General features: G+C 40.5%; 1 protein-coding gene across 9 annotated transcripts; it reads left to right on the forward strand.

The window, feature by feature from the left end:
* Positions 1–3,797: 3,797 nt before the first annotated feature.
* Positions 3,798–19,458, forward strand: LOC147619046 (U1 snRNP-associated protein usp106-like). Of its 9 annotated transcripts, none has more exons than XR_015262016.1 (17): positions 3,798–4,061; positions 8,667–8,719; positions 8,994–9,162; positions 9,270–9,333; positions 9,421–9,500; positions 9,598–9,748; positions 9,829–9,890; positions 10,029–10,088; positions 17,435–17,493; positions 17,661–17,742; positions 17,860–17,906; positions 17,998–18,225; positions 18,309–18,383; positions 18,473–18,535; positions 18,774–18,854; positions 18,958–19,075; positions 19,148–19,458. XR_015262016.1 is itself a non-coding variant. In XM_086774263.1 (15 exons), the coding sequence occupies exons 1-14, from the start codon at positions 3,915–3,917 to the stop codon at positions 18,501–18,503; spliced, it is 1,308 nt and encodes a 435-aa protein (XP_086630389.1). In that variant the 5' UTR covers positions 3,806–3,914; the 3' UTR covers positions 18,504–18,535; positions 18,774–19,458. The 9 variants fall into 9 exon arrangements, 2 of the variants coding, with proteins under 2 accessions (XP_086630389.1, XP_086630388.1); XR_015262017.1 differs by having other exon boundaries at positions 19,194–19,321; XR_015262018.1 differs by having other exon boundaries at positions 3,806–4,061; positions 19,003–19,075.
* Positions 19,459–22,755: the final 3,297 nt, after the last annotated feature.

The following is a 22,755-nucleotide window of genomic DNA, read 5'->3' on the forward strand; positions in this document are numbered from 1 at the left end:
CCGTGTTGCTAGATGAGTCACTAAGGCCGTATGTGGGTGCTAATGTGGTTAGGACCTCATTTAGTCCTTGGGCAACCCCCTTTGTAGATTAGTCAATCTGTCTAAGGTTTGGGCATTTAGGGTTGCAAAGGGTTTGGTTTCTAGCCCTTCTAAAGGTTTTGATCTTGTGGTGGTGCAAGGCAAGGGGCCAAATCCTGGATGGATTGGTGTGATAGGGGATGTAAAACCCAACGACACGCTTGTTGTCACCACTGCAAATGTTATTGGGAGTTGCATTTGGGGCACGGAACCCAATGGCTCGACGATTTCAGCCATTGGGTTCAGTATGGGTGTGAGCCCACGTGATCCCTCTATCATTGCCATATCTTGACATTGTCAAGAGCTCCTTAATGAGCAAGCACACGTGTTTTTTTTTTTTGCTTTTTAGGTTTTCATATAGCCTGTTATAGCCTTAGGAGGCCTAGCGCACCCTTCTCTAGGTCAAATAAGTGTTCATTTGCCTTAATTTGCTTAGACAGTAAGCACATGTGAAAGACCACAGAGATATTTTTCTGAAAAAGTGCATACCACTGGTGTCCCAGATGGAAGCCGAGGTCTCAAAAGCGCATGTGAATGCCCTCTTAGGATGAACTTTTCCAGAAAAAGTACATGCCAGTAGTATCCCAAATGGAAGAGGAGGTCTCAAAACCTATTTACCCACACTGTCTGAAGACGAAATTTTTAGTGGAAATATTTTTCCTTTTTCGGAGCCCATTTTTGGATGTGTTCCAAAAGGAATTTGGAAAAACTCTGTTTGAAAGAGTTGTAGTATTTTTGGAGTACTAACTTAGTCTCTGTTTTTTTTTTGATTTTGTCATTTAGACACTCAAAAAGTAGCCTGAATATAGTTTATGATCTTTTTTGGACTATTTTTGGGCGATTGTGCTTAAAGGCTCGTTTTTTTTGCCTTGATTTTCAAGTTGAATATTTAGGCTACTAGTCGGAGGCCAAAACGATGGATTTTGCCCTCGGACGCTCGAGACCAATTTCGAAGGGCTTGATGTCAACTTTTCAATGAGCACTAGCATGCGTTCATCGGACTCGCGGTCTAGGAGATACAAGCCTCTAAACAGGGCTATTTTCCAAACTTTTTTTTCCTCCCACGGACCTATTTCACAACGTGAACCAGAGGGGTTCACGAACGTAAAATGAATCTCACGAACTTAGTTAAATTTATTTATTTTTTTCGTGCGTGGGCTGGTTTCTTGAACTAGCAAGCCGCATTTCACGCCGTGAAATGGAGTTTCACGGATATTTTTTTTTGTGCGCGCGGGCTTGTTTCATGACGTAAACCAGACTTGTTTCATGAACGTGAAATGGGTGGTTCAGACCTATTTCACAAACGTGAAATGGTTGATTCACGATTTTTTTTTTTAGGCGTCTGGTGGGAAATTCGAGTTTCCTTGTGTGGAGGGAATATTTTTTGAATTTTAAATTGGGGAGATATGGGCATTTTTCAAAAAGGTACGTGGAAATAAAAAAGTCAACATTTTTATAACACCCCCTTACACCCTTCATAAATGACTCCCAAAATGGACAAATTGACAACTCATTGGCATTTTTTCATTCAATTCTTATTAGCCTTAATGAGTTATGAAAAAAGTTCTTAAGAATTAATCAAAGGTTAATCTTTTCTCCTTTTGGACTAATCAGGACTCTAATTAACCACTAATCACTAATTAATTCATACCATTGAGTATATCATTAGATAGGGCATGGAATTGTTAAGCTATGTGCATCAACTAATGTGTAAATTAGTCCATAATTAGAGATTAATTAAACTCTTAATTTTAGTCTCTCCTCTTTATGCAAAATTAAACAAAAGATAGGAAAATTTCTCCAATTGATGTAATTAGGTGTTTTGATGCATTTAAATGCTCTCAAAACACTCAAAAACACTAATTTTGATCGCTTGCATGAACAATTTTAATCCCAAAAAAACAAATTTTCTAGCTTTTTTTCTCTTGAACTAGATTAATCACCCTTAATGTGACAAAAACCAATCAATTAAAGAAGATTAGTCGATTTCAAGAGTTGTTTAGAGTTTTTGTTTAAAAATAATAATGATTAAGCTATTCATAATACTTGCTAGCACTCTAATGCATATAAATCAAACAAAAAACACACAAATCAAACAAAAATTAATGATTTTAGCTCTATGTTTAACTTTGAAGAGAGCTAAAAATTGCATTCTATTGTATTTTTTGATATAATGGAAGCAAACAAAGCCTAATACACTCTATGTGCAATTCTTAGGAACATTAAAAACTAGATTAATAATAATAAAAACAACGATTTAAGCTAAAAATTAAGCAAAAAAACATTCTTTACAAAACAAAAAAGAGAGCTATTCTTCACCAAATCACACACAAATCACTATTAAAACCACATCTTTTTCATGGGAAACATAATGCGTAAATTAAAGAAAAAATGACGGAAAAAGCCAAGGGATGATTCCTTGTTGGTAGTGATGCCAAAAATGTTATAGCTCCAAAACCCCCTTGAAACACATTCAACAAGAAGATTACCTGGTGAACCGCAACTGTCGTTGAGGATCTTTCCGATGGCTGAGCTCGTAACCCTTGAGGTCTCCAAGCTCTACAACTCCTTGAGAAGTAATTCCATCACGCCTCTCTCGAGCGTTGTCACCATCATGTTGCACTACGTGTACTCGTCCCTCCTCTCACCTCACTTCACTCACACATCATGTATTATAGCAAGAGCAAGACTCGGTTGCACAATGGGAGAGTTCTCTATATTATGAGAGAGACACTTATATACATGGCCATAAGTGTTCACACTCACTTAAATTGTGGCTGACCGGGCACTTAGGCTCATAAGAGGCCTAATGCTATTACAATGACTACGCCTTACATATTTCATCGGACCATTACGGGTGCCCGTCCAAGTTGTAGATTTGGACACCATTGCTTCATATCTTGAATGTATGACCTTTTGGTGTATCTACCTTGACTCCTTGATGTAAGATAATGGTAGTAACTCTTGTTAACACTAGAAATGGGTTAACAATCCTCTTGAGTCCTCTCAGCAAGTGACAAACACAATTCCTTCCTTGTGTGTAAGAATGTGAGTGTCATATCAATAGAATCCTCTTTAGTCCTTAGCAAGTGACAAACACAATTCCTTCATTGTAAGTGTGTGAGTGTCTACTATTACCAATAGAATCCCATCTTTTTAACTTGTTCTAAACAACAAAATCCTAGCTTTTTTGTTGGTTCTAAACAACAATAAGGCTAGGTGGACAAAAGCTTTACCTCCTATTCACATATTCATAAAACTAGTTATATATATTACATTCATTAAATGACTCATGACTACTTCTATCTTGTATATTCACAAAACGACTTATATATTGTCAACAATGAGCTAAACAAGGCCTTCTTAGATTGTAGCACAGAGTTTGCTTTAACTGTGTATGTGCTTGTGTGGCAGTCAAAGCTCTAGGAAGAGTTTGCCAAAGAAGGGGACGATGCAAAATGCCAATCCCCACATAGGGAGGAGGAGGATGAAGATGTACTCTTAACAAGAGCAAGGCTCTTTGACCTTTTTCTTGGGGTGGAGAGAGAGAGAGAGAGAGAGAGAGAGAGAGACAAAGCATGCATGGCCACATGTAAGTAAAGTGGGATTGTGTTGGATTGGTGGCATATGAGGGCATATTCTCTCTTAATTAATTGACAATTTTAGAGTCGAGATCATGAGAATTTTGGGAGAAGAATTTGATCACAAAAAGAAAGAGAATTTTGGTAGAAACATGTATATTTTTGCTCAAAACCCTAGCTTGTCACTAAAGTGCCATCACTTCGACTGCGTTTGACCTAGCAACAAATTTGCACAGATTTGGAACCTGACTCGCCATGGATGCTTTCAGGAAGCAGCTCGACACCCTAATGGGTGCGAATCGCAATGGCGATGTGCAGGTGGTGAAGCGAAAATACTACGACAGAGATGTCTGTCGCCTTTACACAGCCGGCTTGTGCCCTCACGACCTCTTCCAGCTCACGGTTAGCTGTTCTCTTCCTGTTCTCCGGCTGCCGTAGTTTTGTTTTCCGACAATGAGAATAAAGTTGGTCTACGTTCCGGCAGTAAATTTCTGTATTTCTGAACTGTATGCTGGGCCGATACATGAAAAGGTTCTTTTGTTTCTTGGATTCGTTTGCTTTGTCTGCTACACTGCTTGACTGGGTTCCCATGCTTAGTTAATCGCAACCCTTACCAGCAGAGAATTTTGGCACAGTTGGATGCTAGAGCGTTAAAGCGCATAGTGAAGTCCACTGTGCATCCATAAGACGAAACATGCATATTATGCGCACAACATAAGACCCAAAACATGCCTTCCCCCTCGCACCCCCTCCCCTCATTACAAGGGTTCGAGCTCAAAGTTCTAAAAGACTAGGCCCTTACCCTAAATAGGCAGTTGACAACCTAAAAGAGATCATCAAGCATTGAGAGCTTATGTCAAGGATGGGGATGTATCTTTCCAGTGTAGCATATGAGTAGATAGGACATCTGCTCGTAGCATGCTAGATTTGGAGTGTAACTACCACCGAGCAGAGGAAGGCATTTGCATAAGTGGTAGTAGAGGCAGCCATGTGTATGGGACAGAGTTGAGGGTCATTTGCCTCTTTCACTCACCCAATAGCTCATAGCACAAAAGGCTATTTGCACCTTGGTTTTGAGAGGATTGCTTTTATGGTGGAAGACATGCAGCCATATGCAGCAAGTGTAAGCAGTAAAGAGTGTGTACAGGACAGATTTAACCGTCATATTTGCTTCTCACGCCTTGCCCAATGGCAAGGCGTTTTTATTGTGGAAGGCTTGCTGCAAATATTTATTCTACTGTGAAATAAAGGTATGCCAAATGGCAACATTAGAGTGATGGTTAAGGCTTCTCTCAGAGATTTGTGTGTTTTGTTTGCAAGGCTGTCATCGAAGGGCAGAGTGGTCAGCATGTTGACTAGTTCTTACAAAAGATTCTTCTGAAACTAGTGGTGCAATTTTTTTTTTGGCATGATTCTCAATAGTCGTCATGATTATGGCTTAAACTGCATTAGAACCTTCCTTTTGTGACACTGTTAACTTTGTTCTGTCGGTGGTAAGTACCTTTTTACCGCTCTTGTGTGTCAGGCACACAATTTGTAATGTAGGCTGTATGTAGAGGTCAGCATCTTGTTCGTGACAAAGCAAAACAACTCCTCATATGCTGATCATAAGTGTCCAAGTGAACCTTTGAGGCACTGCTATGCAGTGTTGCTATTTTACAACCAAAAAATACTAATTTTTGATATTTACTAATTGAGGATGTTGTCCCACTTTTGATTTTTCTTTGGGTCTCTCTTTCTTGGAATGGGTTAACACGGTCTATGTATGAAATCGCTGTATCTGAAGGACCCAGCAGAGTTGTCAGAATGTTGATTGTCTCTAACCGAAAAACCTTCAGATATTGATTGAAGTGGTGCCAGCCAGTATTGTTTGACTCTCAAATCTAGTCATTGTTATGGCGCAAGCCACATATGTAGTTCTGCTGTGCGACCTTGCTTTCTCTTTTTGGCAAAACAGTGCTTTTTTGCCTTTATATGGATGGATTTTTTTTCTCAACAGGACATACAAAACTTATTTTTTCATGTATTAGCTTGGGCTTGGTTTCAATTGTGTTGTTTGTGAACCTGTTTTTCATCTTTATGTATGTCTTGCTTGATACCAAATGAAAAGTTTAACTTTTACCTTTTTTTTTTCATCAGAGCCACAGTAGAGGTAGTCAGCCTCTTGACTTCGTCTAACAAAAAACCTGGCTCCTTACATGTCTTTGAATTGAAGGCTGTATTTTGAAGTCAGCATCTTGATTGTTACAAATCCTCAGTTGCTGATTGTAGTGTGCAGCAACTCAACCTTTGAGGGCTCTGTTATGGGGTGTTGATGTTTTGCAACCAAAGGATATTAGTTTTTGATGCTTGTCTCCAGTGAATCTCTCTCTCTTGCTTAGCAAGAATGCTATTATGTGGCTAGGATCAAAACTATGGACTTCTCACATTACTGTGGCATATCAACTTCAACATTTTGTTTTACTACCTAATCTCTAACTTTACTGTTTCAATCTTTCTTTGGTCTTTCTCCCTTTTTATAATGGGTTAATACAGTCTGTACGTGAAATGGCTGTATCTGAAGGACCCAGCAGAGTTGTCAGAATGTTGACTGTCTCTAACCAAAAAACCTTCAGATATTGATCAAAGGGGTGTGAGCCAGTATTGTGTGACTCTTAAACCTAGTCATTCTTATGGTGCAAACCACATATGTAGCTCAGCCTTGTGACCTTGCTCTTTTAGTGAACACTTTGTCACCGCGTAGGCATGATTTCTTGTACTGCTCTTCTGTGTGAAGCATACAATTTGAATTGAAGGCTGTATTTTGAAGTCAGCATCTCGATTGTTACAAATCCTCAGTTGCTGATTGTAGTGTGCAACTCAACCTTTGAGGGCTCTGTTATGGGGTGTTGCTGTTTTTCAACCAAAGGATATTAGTTTTTGATGCTCGTCTCCAGTGAATCTCTCCCTCTTGCTTAGCAAGAATGCTATTATGTGGCTAGGATCAAAAGTATCGACTTCTCTGTCGCATTAGTGTGGCATATCAACTTCAACATTTTGTTTTACTACCTAATCTCCAACTTTACTGTTTCAGTCTTTCTTTGGTCTTTCTCCCTTTTTATAATGGGTTAATACATTCTGTATGTGAAATGGCTGTATCTGAAGGACCCAGCAGAGTTGTCAGAATGTTGACCGTCTCTAACCAAAAAACCTTCAGATATTGATCAAAGGGGTGTGAGCCAGTATTGTGTGACTCTTAAACCTAGTCATTCTCATGGTGCAAACCACATATGTAGCTGAGCCTTGTGACGTTGCTCTTTTAGTGAACACTTTTTCACCGCGTAGGCATGATTACTTGTACTGCTCTTCTGTGTTAAGCATACAATTTGAATTGAAGGCTGTATTTTGAAGTCAGCATCTTGATTGTTACAAATCCTCAGTTGCTGATTGTAGTGTGCAAGTCAACCTTTGAGGGCTCTGTTATGGGGTGTTGCTGTTTTGCAACCAAAGGATATTAGTTTTTGATGCTCGTCTCCAGTGAATCTCTCCCTCTTGCTTAGCAAGAATGCTATTATGTGGACAGGATCAGAAGTATCGACTTCTCTGTCACATTAGTGTGGCGTATCAACTTCAACATTTTGTTTTACTACCTAATCTCTAACTTTACTGTTTCAATCTTTCTTTGGTCTTTCTCCCTTTTTATAATGGGTTAATATATTCTGTATGTGAAATGGCTGTATCTGAAGGACCCAGCAGAGTTGTCAGAATGTTGACCGTCTCTAACCAAAAAACCTTCAGATATTGATCAAAGGGGTATGAGCCAGTATTGTGTGACTCTTAAACCTAGTCAGTCTCCTGGTGCAAACCACATATGTAGCTGAGCCTTGTGACGTTGCTCTTTTAGTGAACACTTTTTCACCGCGTAGGCATGATTACTTGTACTGCTCTTCTGTGTTAAGCATACAATTTGAATTGAAGGCTGTATTTTGAAGTCAACCTTTGAGGGCTCTGTTATGGGGTGTTGCTGTTTTGCAACCAAAGGATATTAGTTTTTGATGCTCGTCTCCAGTGAATCTCTCCCTCTTGCTTAGCAAGAATGCTATTATGTGGACAGGATCAGAAGTATCGACTTCTCTGTCACATTAGTGTGGCGTATCAACTTCAACATTTTGTTTTACTACCTAATCTCTAACTTTACTGTTTCAATCTTTCTTTGGTCTTTCTCCCTTTTTATAATGGGTTAATATATTCTGTATGTGAAATGGCTGTATCTGAAGGACCCAGCAGAGTTGTCAGAATGTTGACTGTCTCTAACCAAAAAACCTTCAAATATTGATCAAAGGGGTGTGAGCCAGTATTGTGTGACTCTTAAACCTAGTCATTCTCATGGTGCAAACCACATGTAGCTCAGCCTTGTGACCTTACTCTTTTTGGCAAAACAATACTTTTTTCCGTTTTATATGGATGAGTTTTTCTCGAATAGACTTGCCAAATTCATTTCTTTGTGTATTCGTTTGGGCTTGGTTATTATTGTGTCATCTGCCTATTTTTTGATTAGTTCTATTTCTTGATTTTTTTTTGGGGTCCTCTGAATGCAATCATCAGGAGCTGAATTTGCATTTTATCTCCCTTGTTCACTTAGTCACGACGCAATGTTTGCATTCATTTGGAAAATTTTCAGTAGCTGGCCTTTTTTGTCTATCAAACAACTGGAAAATGGCTTCTTTTGCAAACAACAGTATTATTCTTTTTTATTAACTAGGAATACGGACAAGATTCCATTCGAGTTAGAAAACCCTTTCAGTGACTATTTTCTTAGTTCCGTCACAAGTCAGGAGTAACCTTTTTATGATGAGTATATCGAAGAAATGCCTTGAGGATTTTACAGGTGGAAGGTTTCATTTTGACTATACATGTACATGCACCTAATGCATGCTTGCTGTTTTTGCAATACTAACGAGAGTGCACGTAAGCAATATTAAGAAATGCGTACACAATTTGCTCCTGACTTTTGATTTTGTTATGCAGAAAATGGATTTGGGATCCTGCCCAAAGATCCACTCTTTACAGCTGCGGAAGGAGTATCCAAATCTTGTTTAGACGCAGTTTGCTTAATAACCTACTGTTGAATAGTTTCCATTGCATCCATTCCACTGATTAGAAACTGATGATCGCTAGTTTTTTTAGCTGCATTTAACGAGACTTCAACTTCATGTGCCTATGTCATGCATCAGTTATGTCTGCTCTCAGACTGAGTTTTTATGATAAAGGTGCAGGGTTGTCTATTTGGTTCTACCTGATGGTGATGTATCCAGCTTTCTTTGTTTGAAAATTCTTTACCTTGACCTTCAAAAGATACGAGGATGCGAAGGCAAAAGGAAAAGACAATTATGATAGAGATCTAGAGGAAGCCTTGGAGAAGCTTGTCTTGGAATGTGATCGCAAGATTCAGCGTGCATTGAAGCGGCTTGAAGAAGAAGATGCCAAAGCTGCTACAGCGATTGCAGTTTCAGAAGTGACCAAGGCAAGCCAGTTTTTCCTGTGTTCTCCAACCAGTCATGTTCAGCTGCAGAACCTTGTGTTTCTCATAAGTTTTGACTTTGCTGGATGGAAAAATGTGCTGTGTTGCAGTCTCAAGAGGCATCTGAATACAGCAAGCAAATCAAGGAGAAACTGAAAGAAGCTGAATACTTGGGTATGGCGTTTCAGCATTTAAAGTATGGCTAATGTATGGGAATTATCATGGGTTTTTGATCTGGAATGGGGATGTGTTCTTTTGTAGACTTGGAAGGGAGGACTGATGATAAGATCAGAATAATGGAGCAAGTTGAGGAGTTGAGAGCCAAAAGGGCTGATCGCCAGGTGAACAAGGGTTGAATTTAACTCTTTCCCACGCTAGGTATGGTGTTTAAATAGCCTGCTATTTTAATGTTGGAAACTGGAATGGGGTTTTAAACAGGCATTATCTGTATTGGATGCCTTCAACAAGGACAGAGCTTCGATGCCTCAACCTCTTCAAGCACCTCCTCCTTTAGCACCCTTGCCATTCCCCCCTGATGCGCGTACACAAGAGATGATCAAAGAGAAGTTGAAGAAAGCAGAAGAACTTGGTAAGCGAGTAGTTTACTTGAGGAGCTTAATAGTTTGTCAACCATGATAAAAGATTTCTAAGATATCTTCTGCTGTGCAGGTGAGCTAGGGATGGTTGATGAAGCACAGAGAGCAATGGAAGAGGCAGATGCGTTGAAGAAGGTAGTATGGACTCTACCTCTGATGTCCAAGTGCTTTTTTCTGTTCTCTCTTTTAAAAAGTGGGAATATTTGTGTTTTATTGCTTTGTTCAACAAGTCAAGCCAAGTTAAATTCTGTAAATGTTTAATCGTTCTGGCAGTTAGTGCGGGTAGATCCAGTTACAGATCCTGCGAAGTTAGCTGCTCTTGATGTCCGCATTGTGAGTACTCATATTCCTATTATCTGATTTCAAACCTGCCAGTTGAAAAACCTAGAAAGATGCTTGTGATTTTGGTTTGCTTCTATCTACAATAGCAATCCTCCCATGTGGTGTACTGAAATTCAAGTGACATTCTTGCCGTTAAAAAATAGTTGCAATGAAATGCGCTCCATATCTTTTGAAACTTGGAAAATGTTTCATAGGTTTCATACATTTTTTTCAGCTGCAATTTTAGTATCATATAACAATATTCTTGCGAAAACCTACCTTATAGGTACATTGCATAGTGAAGTTTGGGCTCTAGACTCTGTAATAATTGGAAGTATGTTTAAATCTTCTATGGTAATTTCCTTTGGGCCGGTGGTGATTAATTAATCCACAACTTCCTCTAGGCGGGCGGCAATGGCAGGTTGATATGGGCCAAGGTGGCTTGGAGAGCCTTGCCTCAGAGGCAGCCTTGGCATTATTGATCCTTCTATCTAGAGCCGATGCCGCCACAGCCTTGAAACTTTTTCATGGCTTGTATCTCCACTTGAACTCCTTGACCTGAGTTGAAGATGAATCTGTATAGAGATGAGGACATGTGGTCAAAGCCTAGTTTTCGAGGACTGCTTTGTGGCCCGCCTTTTTAAGCTTGGGACCATATCCGTTTTGCTCTTTGCCAATCTCTCCTGATGAGGAGAGACTTCGTCAGCCTCCGGTTTGGAACTCTTCGGACAGAGGCTAGGCTCTCGCTTGCACGTCTCTTTGGGGGCTTTGAGCGAGGGACCGATACAGTCCCTTGGAGTAGCTCAGCTTTTGACGGCTTCACTTGAGGCCCAAAAGCGGAGCCTTGCTAGTATCCAAGGCAGAGATGTGATTATCTTTGACGACGACTTGTCCATTCCTTCGGAGTGGCTTGCACCAGTCCTCCACCCGCTCCCTCTGAGTGGTTAGGGGTTTTTACCTGGCATGATATCTCGATTGTGGCCCATGGTATAGATATGGAGGCACCCTCATGACCTTTCTATTAGACCTTAGGGAAGATTGAGCCCCATCCCTCCACACTCCCCCCTCATTTGACAAAGGACCACATTGGTTGCAGATTATAGAGAGTGAGTGATCAGGTTTCGTTTTCATGACCACAAGTGGCACGCCAATCCTCTTCTTTCCAAAGTGACCAGAGAGATTATGGAGATTATGGTTATGGGAGGGTCGGCCACCACTGATGAGATTGCAGTGGGATGGGGGCGAGTGGCATTGGCGTGATCCCTTTGCATCCAGAGGATGCTCTTGATATCCCCTTTTTTGAGTATATTGTCCATCTAGGCTGCAAGATTCAGATGCGAGAGGTGAATGGTATGCCAATGTCAGTTGTGTATTCGTAGATCCTGGACATCCTTGCGCGTTTCCTCTTGGATTTTGGAAACGGCTGTGGGATGTCACCAGCCTGGACATTTCCCAGTATGAAAGGAGTCTGGTGGACTCCAGGATGTCTAAATATTTGGAAAGTACAAGCTTTGGGAATGGGGGATTATCCTAGAATACATAGGACTACACTCCTAAAATTTAGGAGAGTTGCTATTTTTGGCCCGACTCCGATGGAAATTATGTTCGCGTCATTACATTTGGAATTGAGCAGATACCAAGAGTTGGCAAAGTGCCTATGACAGAATGTCTACCAGTTGGGATATTTTTAGAGAGAAAGTTTATGGAAGGACCTATCTCTTAGATTGGGACATGTGGCAAGAAAGTGGACCAAAGTGAGACAAGTGGCCTGACACTTGTTAGAAAGTGGATCAATGTGAGACAAGTGGCCTCACACTTGTCACTTCAGCTATTGTGTGGCTCTCCACTTGTCATTGTAGCCTTCTCTTGCCATTTTAGCTCATGGGAGGCCCAAATCTATAAATTGGAGTCCTCTCTCTTCATTAATGGAGGCTCTCTTGCTGCACACTAGCCTCTACCACCGTTACAGGTGCCCTAATGATGGCTACTCTCTTTCTCTCTCTCTCTTGAAGGCTGCCCATGAAGAATACCGGCTGTTGAGGACTGTTTTGGAGGTTTCCATCACGAAGAAATACTGAAGGTAAGGGTATTTAATCATTTATTATGATTTTGGATTCACAGAATTTATCCATAGAAATATGGACTTGGCTTCATGTGTCCATGTTTAGTACTCTTTCCATATGGATATTGTGAATTCTATAATCAAGCTTATAGGCTAGCTATATGGAGATATATTTGAGGATGTCTTATGAATATGGTTAGGAGATATTTCTTTTGGCTTCATGATAAACCTAGCAAAGAAAAGCTAACTTTACTTTGAGTTTTGCAAAGTTGATACTTTTTGGTAATTTATTGCAAGTGCTTTTAGACACTTAACCCTTGTATACCCGTAAAAGGAGAATTGTGTGTTGTTTGCCTTGAATTGTTTTAGGTAAGCACTGTTAATGGTTGAAAAGCCAGGCTTATGGTTTTTGATACGTACATGTACAAGGATTATAGGCTAAACTTATGGTGTATCTTTGCTTGAGGATTTATACATATATGATGGTTTGGCACATCTATATGGTTTGGCATCAATGATGCTTGAGCTTTATGTACAGCTCTATGGCTCCCTTTATTGGTAACGGATATGTTTCTGGCTCTTTTTATTTGGGATATATTAGACTTATGGAACTCATGGATATCTCATGGATCGAGGATTTTTCTATGGTTTCTTTTAACGGCCGAAATGCTTGTAAAACTGTATGTAGCAGAAATCTTTATGGAGCACCAAGATATTTATGCTCGTGACTCATTCTTGTCTAATGTTACACACTTGACCCACCTCTCCTTCAACGTCTGTGATCAGAATACCACCAAAGGAGTGCACGTGGTAGAGTGAACTCGAGTCCATCTCTCCTCTAAGGTGTGTGGTCAGAGTAGTAAGTACCAACACGGAGTGTATATGGTAGAGTGAACTTGAGTCCACCTCTCCTCCAAGGTGTGTCGTCTGAGTACCGACAGGAAGGGCATGTGGTAAGAGTGGACATGATGCCTCGTTCACAGGGGACTTATGTCTAAGCCAAGAGTCATGTGATCTAACATCTCGTTGGCAGGGGACTATGTCTACGCCAATCGTGGATGGATTCACTAATGGAAGGGTGGTAACCCTGGTGAGTGATTTTGTAAACTAATGGAAGGGTGGCAACCCTGGTGAGTGTTGCATAAACACATGGAAGGGTGGTACTGGTAACTTTGGTGAGTATTATCAACACTCATGGAAGGGTAGTAGCCCTAGTGAGTGAAATATCGCGAAAGGGAAAACCCTGGCGATAAGTACTCATGGAAGGGCGGAACTACTTGTATGTGTATGGATCATAGGGGTGGTGCCTTTATGCAGTCCAATGGCATGGTACCTTTATGCTGTCCAATGGCATGGCTAGATGTTTTGTGGCTATGTATTCTATCTACCTTCTTGTTGCAGATACTCATAACTACTAATGGATTTATGTATGTTTGGGACACTGTTGGCTCTTATGCCTGTGTCTGGTTGTTACCAGAGTTGTTGACTCTTTATATGGCCGGTGGAGCTGGCCAAAGTTTGTTTCTCGATATGGTTGGCTCTTGTGTCTGTATTTGACTTTGGATCACGGATCTCGACTTATGGCTTTAATGCCCACAATATGAAATACTATAGATTGGCAACGTATCTTCCACACTTAAGAGTATTCCAGAGTTTCCAAGCTTATACAGTTGTGGACAACTCTTTATAAGACGGAAAGCCGAAGCATTCATTGGTAAGGATTGGCCTGAAAGATGGCCACACAACATGAGCATCATGGGATTTTAATCATTTATGTGACTTATATGGTTTATAAGTCAATGTGTTCACACATCATTAAAGGTTGGCCGGACATATTATTATTTGGGCATGAGTCTCTGGTCAAAAGGAGGTGCCTAGATATGTTCAGACATCATTAAAGACTGACCAGACATTGGGCATGAATCCGTGCACAAAAGGAGGCACCTCGGTACAAACTTGGGGAGCAAGTTGAGAAAAAGCAAAAATTGGGAGTGTTTACCAAGCAAAAGGCCACTTTTAGCAAAAAGGGAAAAGCACGGCTTAAAAAAAGAGAGCTGGTCGACTCCATAAAAAAGAGGAAGGGCTATTCTTTTGGGGGGATGCACTTGAGAGTATAGGGCCGACAGCAGCTGAGTGACTCTTGGATGTGCATGAAAGCACAAGGCTGGCAGCAGCAATTCTTCTCTCTCTCTCCCTCTCTCTGTTGTGCGCTGGCCGTACAGGGTCTGTTTTCCCTGTTTCTTCTCCCGCCTTTGGGCTGGTTGACAGCAACGTTGCAATTTTTCTTCTACTGGCCACCTACAACTTGGTTGTTCAGCAGTGAGAGTTCTCTTTCCCTTGTCTGGCTGCTGCAGATGACGCTGGCCGTACAGCAGCAGTGCTGTTTTCTCTTTTGTTGGCTGTCCTTAGCCTGCTGACAACAGAGGTGACCGTACAGCAGCTGGCCGTACAGTTATGTCTTGACTCTGAGAAGAGAACTCTGTGAAAGTCTCGTGTATGCTTTGTGGAAAGTTGCTTAGGAGCTGTGGAAAATCCAGTGCTATATGCACCCTCACCTTGGATTCTTGTAAGGCTTCTATGTAATTAAGAAGCTCCTTGGGGGGGGGGGGTCGGTTGTTCTGGCTTAGTGTGCTGTGTATTCATAATCTGTGGCTTCTTGTTGTATATTCTCTGTTGTAGGGAAGGCATGTGCGTCAAATATTGGGAACCCTCTTTGGTGGGAGCAGGTGAGACGCATCATAGCGTTGGGGAAGCCGATCATCCACTTGTTGAGGATGACAGATTCACTTCAGCCATGCATTGGAAAGATTTACGAGGGGATGGACAAGATGGTGGAAAAGTTGGAGCACATTGAGCAAGATGAATAGAAATGCTAGGTTTTAAGGAAGCTATGCCAAGATAGGTGGGATATGTATCATTCACATATGCATGCAACAGGTTTCATGGTTGATCCCCAGTTTCAAGCAGGCAATCAATACACGGATTTAGAGGTGGCAGATAGATGGGACACGATTTTGGAGAGACTTGAGTCTGACATTGCAAAGTAGAGAACTATCAAGGATCAACTGGAAGATTACAGGGCTTGCAAGAGTAGGTTTGGAAGAGCCAATGCTTTGGCAGATCGCTTCACCACTGATCCATGTGTTTGGTGGGAGGACTATGGGGCAGACACTCCAGAGTTGCAACAATTGGCCATCAAGATTCTGAGCCAGGCGTTCAATTCGTCTTGTTTGGAGCAACTGTGGAGCTCATTTAGCCATATCGCTTCAAAGAAGCGAAACTGGCTTGGCACTCAAAAGACCAATGATCTAATTTTTGTGAGTGCCGATTTGTGTCTTCTTGAGCGAAATGAGAATCCCGAATCTTGGAAGCATTGGTCAGAGGAGGAGGATGAGAAGGGTTCAAAGGCAGAGGAGCATGCCAGTTTACCGCCTACGTCGATAGCTACTGTGGACGAAGCAGGGGATTGCGGTTCCAACGGCTTTCTAGATTATGATGATGTGGGCTCCGACGATGTGCATCTCTCGCAAGTTTGAGTCTACTCATGAGTTCCAAACTTGGCTGATGTATACCCTTCCATCTCTACCCCTTCGGATAGTTTCAATATGCGGACTGCCCTCCGGCTATTCCTGTGTGTGCTTCTTCTAGGATTGAGAAACTCATCTTCTCGCACACATCTTTTGAGGATATCATCCTTGCCTAGCTTATATAATTCTCCAACAATGAATTGATAAAGGTGCGGCCACTTTAGTAAGCCGACGCATCTTATCTTTGTTCAAGGGTCGATCTTGTGGAAACCCATGAGCTAGATAGTCAAATATTTCCTCACTCCACTCAGGCACCATGTCAAGTTTGAATAGACAAGCATATGGAGGAAGGTCATCATCAATGCCTGTTGTTGCCGGTTCTCCATTAGGAATTCTAGACATATGGTCGGCCAAAACATGTTGTTTTCCTTTTCTCACCGTGATCGTGAAGTCGAATTCCAGGAGTAGAAGTAACCATCATGTGATTCTTCATGTGGTGCAAGGCTTGTTAACCACAAGATCATAGTGTACCTTGGATCATACACATGTGCATTGTACTTTCTATTTTTAATTCAACAAGAAATTGACTTCATCTTGAGGTGTCCTTTATGCAAATTTGAGAAAGTCTCGTTGTAGAGATTGTAATTACTAGTTTTTGGTTCTATAGTTTAATTTATCAAGTATATGTGCCGTTTCCTAGCCGTTTCCGTTTCCCGTTTCTGATGACTATGCCATAAACTCTTAAACACAACACATTCAATAGTCTTGAAAAACTCAAAATGTACTTAGCTTCTTCTCTTACTCTATGCTTAATGCCAAATAGGGAAGTTTGACTTTGTGTATGTACTTGCTTAAGGCTAGACATAGTGGCCTTGAACTATTGTTAAGTCATGGCCGATCAAGTGTGAGTAACACTAGCCATTTGTATATAAGGTAATTTTGACATTAAGTAATACACAATAATTCCCCTAGCTATAGAATACTTTGTGTGTGGGGTATAAGATGTAGGCTTTGTGAGGCAAGACTGGCTCATACAGTCTAGACCACAGGATTTGGGGTGGTTCCGGATAGAAGCTATGGTTAGGATGTGAGGTGCTAGCTAGATTTCTGATGCTCTCAGTCAGTTCATAGCAGGTGATCTTAAATTGCGCTGGAGACTTTACACAAGGTTCCTGAGTGAAGCAGATTGTCATGGTTAATCTACTCTTTGGGTGATTCTGAGCTTCCAGCTTTGCAATAAATATCTCTTTGTGCTCTGCGGTGACTTATGAATATTGTATATGTCATTGCAGCTCTTTATATATGATCTTAAAAGAGCCCTGGTTGGAGAAACACTTGTTTCACACTTCTTGTAAGTCCAACCTTTTGCCTTGTTTCTTGAATTCATCTTAGGAAGCAAGTGTAGTGTTTCTTGCCCAAAGATGCAACCTATGAATATTGGTTGGAAGAAGAAAGGATGTTGGACTGGAATCTACACATGCTCTCCAAATTTAGATGACACCAAAACTTAGAAACATGCATAGGCACGGAAATTGTAGGTCCACAAAAATCTGGAATTGAGTGGTCTAGGACTACCAACCCAGTGACCTCATCCAAACTTCTAATTCAGGACACAGGTTGCATTATTATTTGCAAACTGGATTTGGAACAGTGTAACATTGACTTTTAATGTTTGGTATTGAAATGGTGCTTCTTGGCTGAGTGTATCAGTTCCAACAAAGTGTTTTTGTGAGTTGGTCTAACAAAGATTATGCTTGTACAAGCTGCAGACAGATCAAAAGCTCCGAGTGTGTGACATTTGCGGTGCGTTTCTAAGTGTCTATGACAGGTAATAATCGTCAAAACCTGCATACTTGCATGTATGGGAAGTGAGCTTTGTCGATTTTTAAAATTAGTCTATAATCTTGACAGATAGATATTAAGTAGAAGAGTAATGTGCTTCTTTTGAGTGTTTCTTTGAGCCCTTTTTTGCTTTACTTTTTGTTTGGGAGATAGTGATCGGCGATTAGCTGACCATTTTGGGGGGAAGCTTCACCTTGGCTATATTCAAATTCGCGAAAAATTAGAAGACTTGCAGGTAAATTGGGAGCCTCTATAATCTATGGTTGATTATTGTTTTGTCAACAGTAGGGATTTTATGGCATATTTCAAGATTTTGGAAAGTGAATGCCCATAAATTGTATTGACTATGCAGGAAGAGCGGAAGAAGTCTCGCAAAGCTGAACGCAGTGATGATGACAGGTTTTTTTGTCTTCTTGATGCTAATTGTATTTATTTGTGGTGAGCATCCTTGGAGTGCAAGATAGCGACCCCTTCATCACTTGCTGTGCAGCATATCGAAAAGCAGGCACAATGATGGAGGCACAAGCAAGGATAGAGACAGGCTTGATGCAGATTCAGATAAAAGGCATGATCATGAACGGGAAAAAGAGGGAGATCGTAGCAGAGACAGGACCCGTGATCGTCTAAGCAGAGAGAGAGACCGAGCATCACTAGCAGATAGAGAATCTGACAGACGGCGTGATCGAATACGTGATCGCGAGGCTCGGAGTGGTCAAAGGTAAGCCTTTCAGGGAAGAATTCAATAGCTTTAATTGATACTTCCTTTTACCACTATATTTTTCTTAACCTATACATGGACAGGTCACGTTCACGGTCCCGGTCAAGAGAGCGTGCAAGTGGCAGGGTCCGTGAGAGAGAGCGTTCTGATTATTATCGGTGTGTCTTATGTTTCTTTCTCACTGATTGCTCTTTTGTGGCTTGATAGTTATTGTTATCCTTTCATAAAAGAATCTGTGCTATTGCAGGGATCCATACAGCAGACACAATCGTCGTTAGTCACAATGGAGGGTACCTGCTGCTGCATCTTAGTGAGTGTCTTAATAGGCCATTGCTCCTGCCTAGGAAAAGCTTTATCCAATCCGGCATGTTGTTTGCAATGCCTGTGCCAATGGGGGATAAAAATATTTTTTGCCAACTATGAACTCAGTTTTGTTTTTTGGTTGGAAGTTCACTTCTCTTTGGAAAGCTTCTTGGTAGACTTTGACAATCTACGTCTCCGCGCATGGACAGTAAAGCATAGCCTCGTCCTTTTGTTTCCTTTGCCAGTACTTGCAGTACTTGTATATAGTCTTGAGCTATACTCCGGCTTGAAGAACTTGAAGATTGGCCACTACAGTCTGTGAATCTGTAAGTCTAACTCCTATGTAAATGCATGGTAGCTGTTTTGGTTGGTTAACCGCAGTGTGTGGGAAAATATTTCAACTGTTCTGCAAATCTCTTTGCCTGCCAGCACCTGGCGCAAATCTTATGTTACAGGGTAATGCGTGGGTTGTAGTGTTCAACCCAGTTCTCCAAGAACCCCTACCGGCTTTTCAACAGACATTTATACTGCTTATAGCCTTCTGTAGGTGCGTTGCCCCTCCTTCTTTCTGCCTTGAAGATTATATATGTAATGTCGATTTGCATATTATTGCTTACAGACAGGTGAGGTCAGACTCAGACTGAGATGGATTGAGACTCCACCAGGTGCCCTTAGAACAGGAGTAACACTTACAGTCGTCCAAGTGTGATCAGAAACTGATGTGCCGGTTCCAAACTGTGATGCAGCTTGATGATCCCATGGCATTTTGTATTACTGATGGCATTTATCTCAGAAAAGTTCAACTGTGAGAAATGTCCCTTTTCTGAAGTCGCTACTTGTTCTGGCAAAGTAGTGCATTAAAAGACTATGATTCTTTTAATAGAAAAAAGCCAGAGGGTGAGGAGTAACGTTTTGCAATTTGCAGAAAAAGCTGGCATAAGCTTAAAAATGTCTACTAGTTAATCTTAGGGTTTAGTAGAGTTGATGTCTGTTTTGCTTGCTTCATGAATGCTGAGGTATGGGAATGTGTGTATGCAAGGGTACTTTGATTGTGTGTGTGGAAATGTTTGCCGCTATTTGTTGAACCTTAAGCTGTGCAAGAAGGTAACTAGTTGTAATGCAGCTAGATATAAACATGTATTGTATTGATTTCAAGTTATGAGAACTGAGTGAAGAAAGATGATAGGAAGCAGAGCCCTGGCCCTCGGGTTAATTTTACCTGCAGAATTTGGAACCAGAAGGTGGATCAATTTATATGTGAATAGCAGTTGGATTTGCTCTGATTTTCATTCTTTATCTTTTCAATTCCATGTTGCACTCTTCTGATATGATGTGAACCGTCACTCTCTGCTGTGGCATGCTTGAGTCAATTTTGACACGTTTCCCAAATTTTTACTTCCTAAACACACATGAAAGGGAGCTATCTGACGCAACACTACGATGGCTGCCGTCAGTAGTGCTAATTTGCTCTCAAAGGACTTCAGTGGCCGTCTTTTAAGACACAAATATGCATAAGCTGCATACTTCAGGTAAATCATCGAGCTAAAGCTACATCCATCCTATGATATAAAGATAGGTACTGAAAATAACCAGCATCACATATTTCATGTATAACAAATCAGTCTCCAAACAAATGAATATTTAATCAGAAAATAAGTTTTTAACAGAAGTGGAGAAGAGCCATTGTGAAATCTTATGGTGAAAAATAATGAACATCCAGCAAATGTCTATATCTGCATAGCCTCATTCCGTTAGACATTCATTCTGAAAGGCTCGAAATTTGTGTGGCAATAATTTTTATCAGCTTTCCATGCCCAAACGCGATTGAAATATTTAACACAAAACTGCTAGTTGCTGTGCTTGAGGTCATCAAGGACAATTCGAGATAGGCTTCCACAAAAACGTGTACAAATCTTGTGCTTAGAATGACACTAGCTTATCACTACCCATACTCGAAAAGCAAGAGAAAATCACTAAACATGATTATGTATATTTGCAGTTTTACCAAGGGCTGTATATAAGTAGTTTTAGCAAGAGGCAATGACACTGACTAATAATCATAGTTGTTTGATGGATTGTCTATGTTTGATGGATTGTCTACTTTCATTAAACATGGTTATGTTATGTATGTAAGAAGGGGTGTATAGATCTTCATTGTAAAGATTGCATCCAATGCCACAGATGGTTTTTGGTACTTCAAAGTTGAATGTGAATGTGATGGCACATGGTTCTTGGTTGAAAATTCGAATTTATAGATTCCAGTAGTAGCTTGGGTAGTAGCCATGGCTTCATAATTCTTGGATTAATTAAGGCTTTTCATGTCTAGAAATAGATAAGAGCCCTAAATGACGAGAGTAGCGATGGCTAATTAAAGGAGGTTGGAAGTACATTAGTGGAGTAATTTAATTTTAAAATTTAAATTTAGGCAAGCGCAATGCTATTTTAAGCATGGGTTAGTTGCGTGGCAAGTACGTGAAGGTCTTTTTTCAATCTTTGAATCCTCCCTCTTAGGTCATTAGATTGGGAGTAGTGTGCTTTTTATAGAAGCTTCACATAGATTCATTGTACAAGAGATTGTTGAATTGTAGTATACTAAATTGTAGCTTTAGCTCGATGATTTACCGAAGAAAGGAGTTATTAGATCAAGTGTATGCCCATGGGGAGCAAATGTGCTTATAGAAAAAAGGAGACATACCTTTGCATGGACTATAGAGGACTAAATAGGCAAATTGGAATACATAAATATCCTTTACCTCATCTTGATAATTTCTTAGTGCGACTATAGTCTTTTTAACGATCGATATATCATCAAATTTGCATGGAAGAGGAGGATATCTCTAGGATTGCTTTTAGGATTCATTATAAACACTTGGAATTAATTGCCTCACTTTTTGGTTTGACAAATGTTTTAAATAGTATATACTCGGATGTTTTTTTTGGGGTTCTTAGATGGTATATTTGTTCAAGGACGACATTCAAGGATGGAGGAATGCACATTGAAACCTTGCAATGGCTAACTCACAAATCTTATAAAGAAGTTATAACTTTTTTTGGTTTTAGTTGAACATGAAAGACGACATATTAGATATTTCTTCAGAGAACAAGACATATCTGACTAAGAAAGAGTATAAAAGTTATTGAGACTATCAAAGATAAAACAAACAAGGATTACATTATGAAACTGGTAAATTATTTGTTTTAACATGTGATGCCAGTGAGGATCAAATAACATGTACTCTATCTCAAAATGGAAGGTTGGTAGCTTATAAGTCCCACAAGTTAAAGGAACATGAAATAAAGTACCCCAATCGTGACTAGGAACTAGATGTGATAGCTTATGCATTAAAGTAGTGGGAGTACTTCTTGCTAGGGGCAAAGTTTGAATCAAGAATTTATCTTACAAGTTTAAAGTATTTGTTTACTCAACCCCTTCTAAACAACCTTCAAATAAAGTAGATGAAGTGGTTATGCAAGTATATACGATTTTGATATCAAGTGCCTCATAGTAGGGAAAGAGAACCTGGTGGAATATGCGTTGGAATTTGGGCTTGCCTTCTTGATAAGTGGTGGGATGTTTAATGCTTTTGAGGGGAGGCATGTGTCCTCCTATATTGATGTGGGGGAAGGAAAGCGTTTTGTTGAAATGCATGGTTCGGGAGGAAAGGCTTTTATTGAAGTGTATGTTCAAATGTCACTTGTCATAAGAAGCCTTCCCCATCTTAACGGTAATAGTGGCAGTAGGCAACCTTGAGCTCAAGGTAGTAGAGAGGAAGAGAGGGAGCTTGGTTATTAGTTTGGGGAAGAATAATGAACAACATTAGTGAACGGAGAGAGTTCTTCAACAAAGGTAAAGAGGTGACCTCGCTTTGTTTCACCAGCTTTTGGAAACATCTCATAGAACCAGGAGCAACACACGACACCTCCATGCTGCGTCTGCATAAGGTGCATATCCCTTTTCCATTGATGCCCCCTTCCTATACATCATGAATGGCTTAGCTCAATGGCCACCACAAAGAAAGAGTCCTCTTTCTTTTGAGGAGACCCCATTTTTCCAAGTGGGTTTGGCAACCCACATTGACTCACCTTGCCACATAAGTAACTCTAAGTCTTGGGATGATGAAACTTGTTCAAGTCAAGAGCTTACCTTAGCCCTTTCTAAAGCAAGTGTTGTTTCGTACTTTATTATAGAGCCGCAAATGCAACTTCTTCCCTTGTGGGTTTCGCCCA

Source organism: Cibotium barometz, chromosome 34 (assembly GCF_041138505.1).
Source record: "Cibotium barometz isolate CiBa-2024 chromosome 34, ASM4113850v1, whole genome shotgun sequence".
Classification (NCBI taxonomy): Eukaryota; Viridiplantae; Streptophyta; class Polypodiopsida; order Cyatheales; family Cibotiaceae; genus Cibotium; species Cibotium barometz.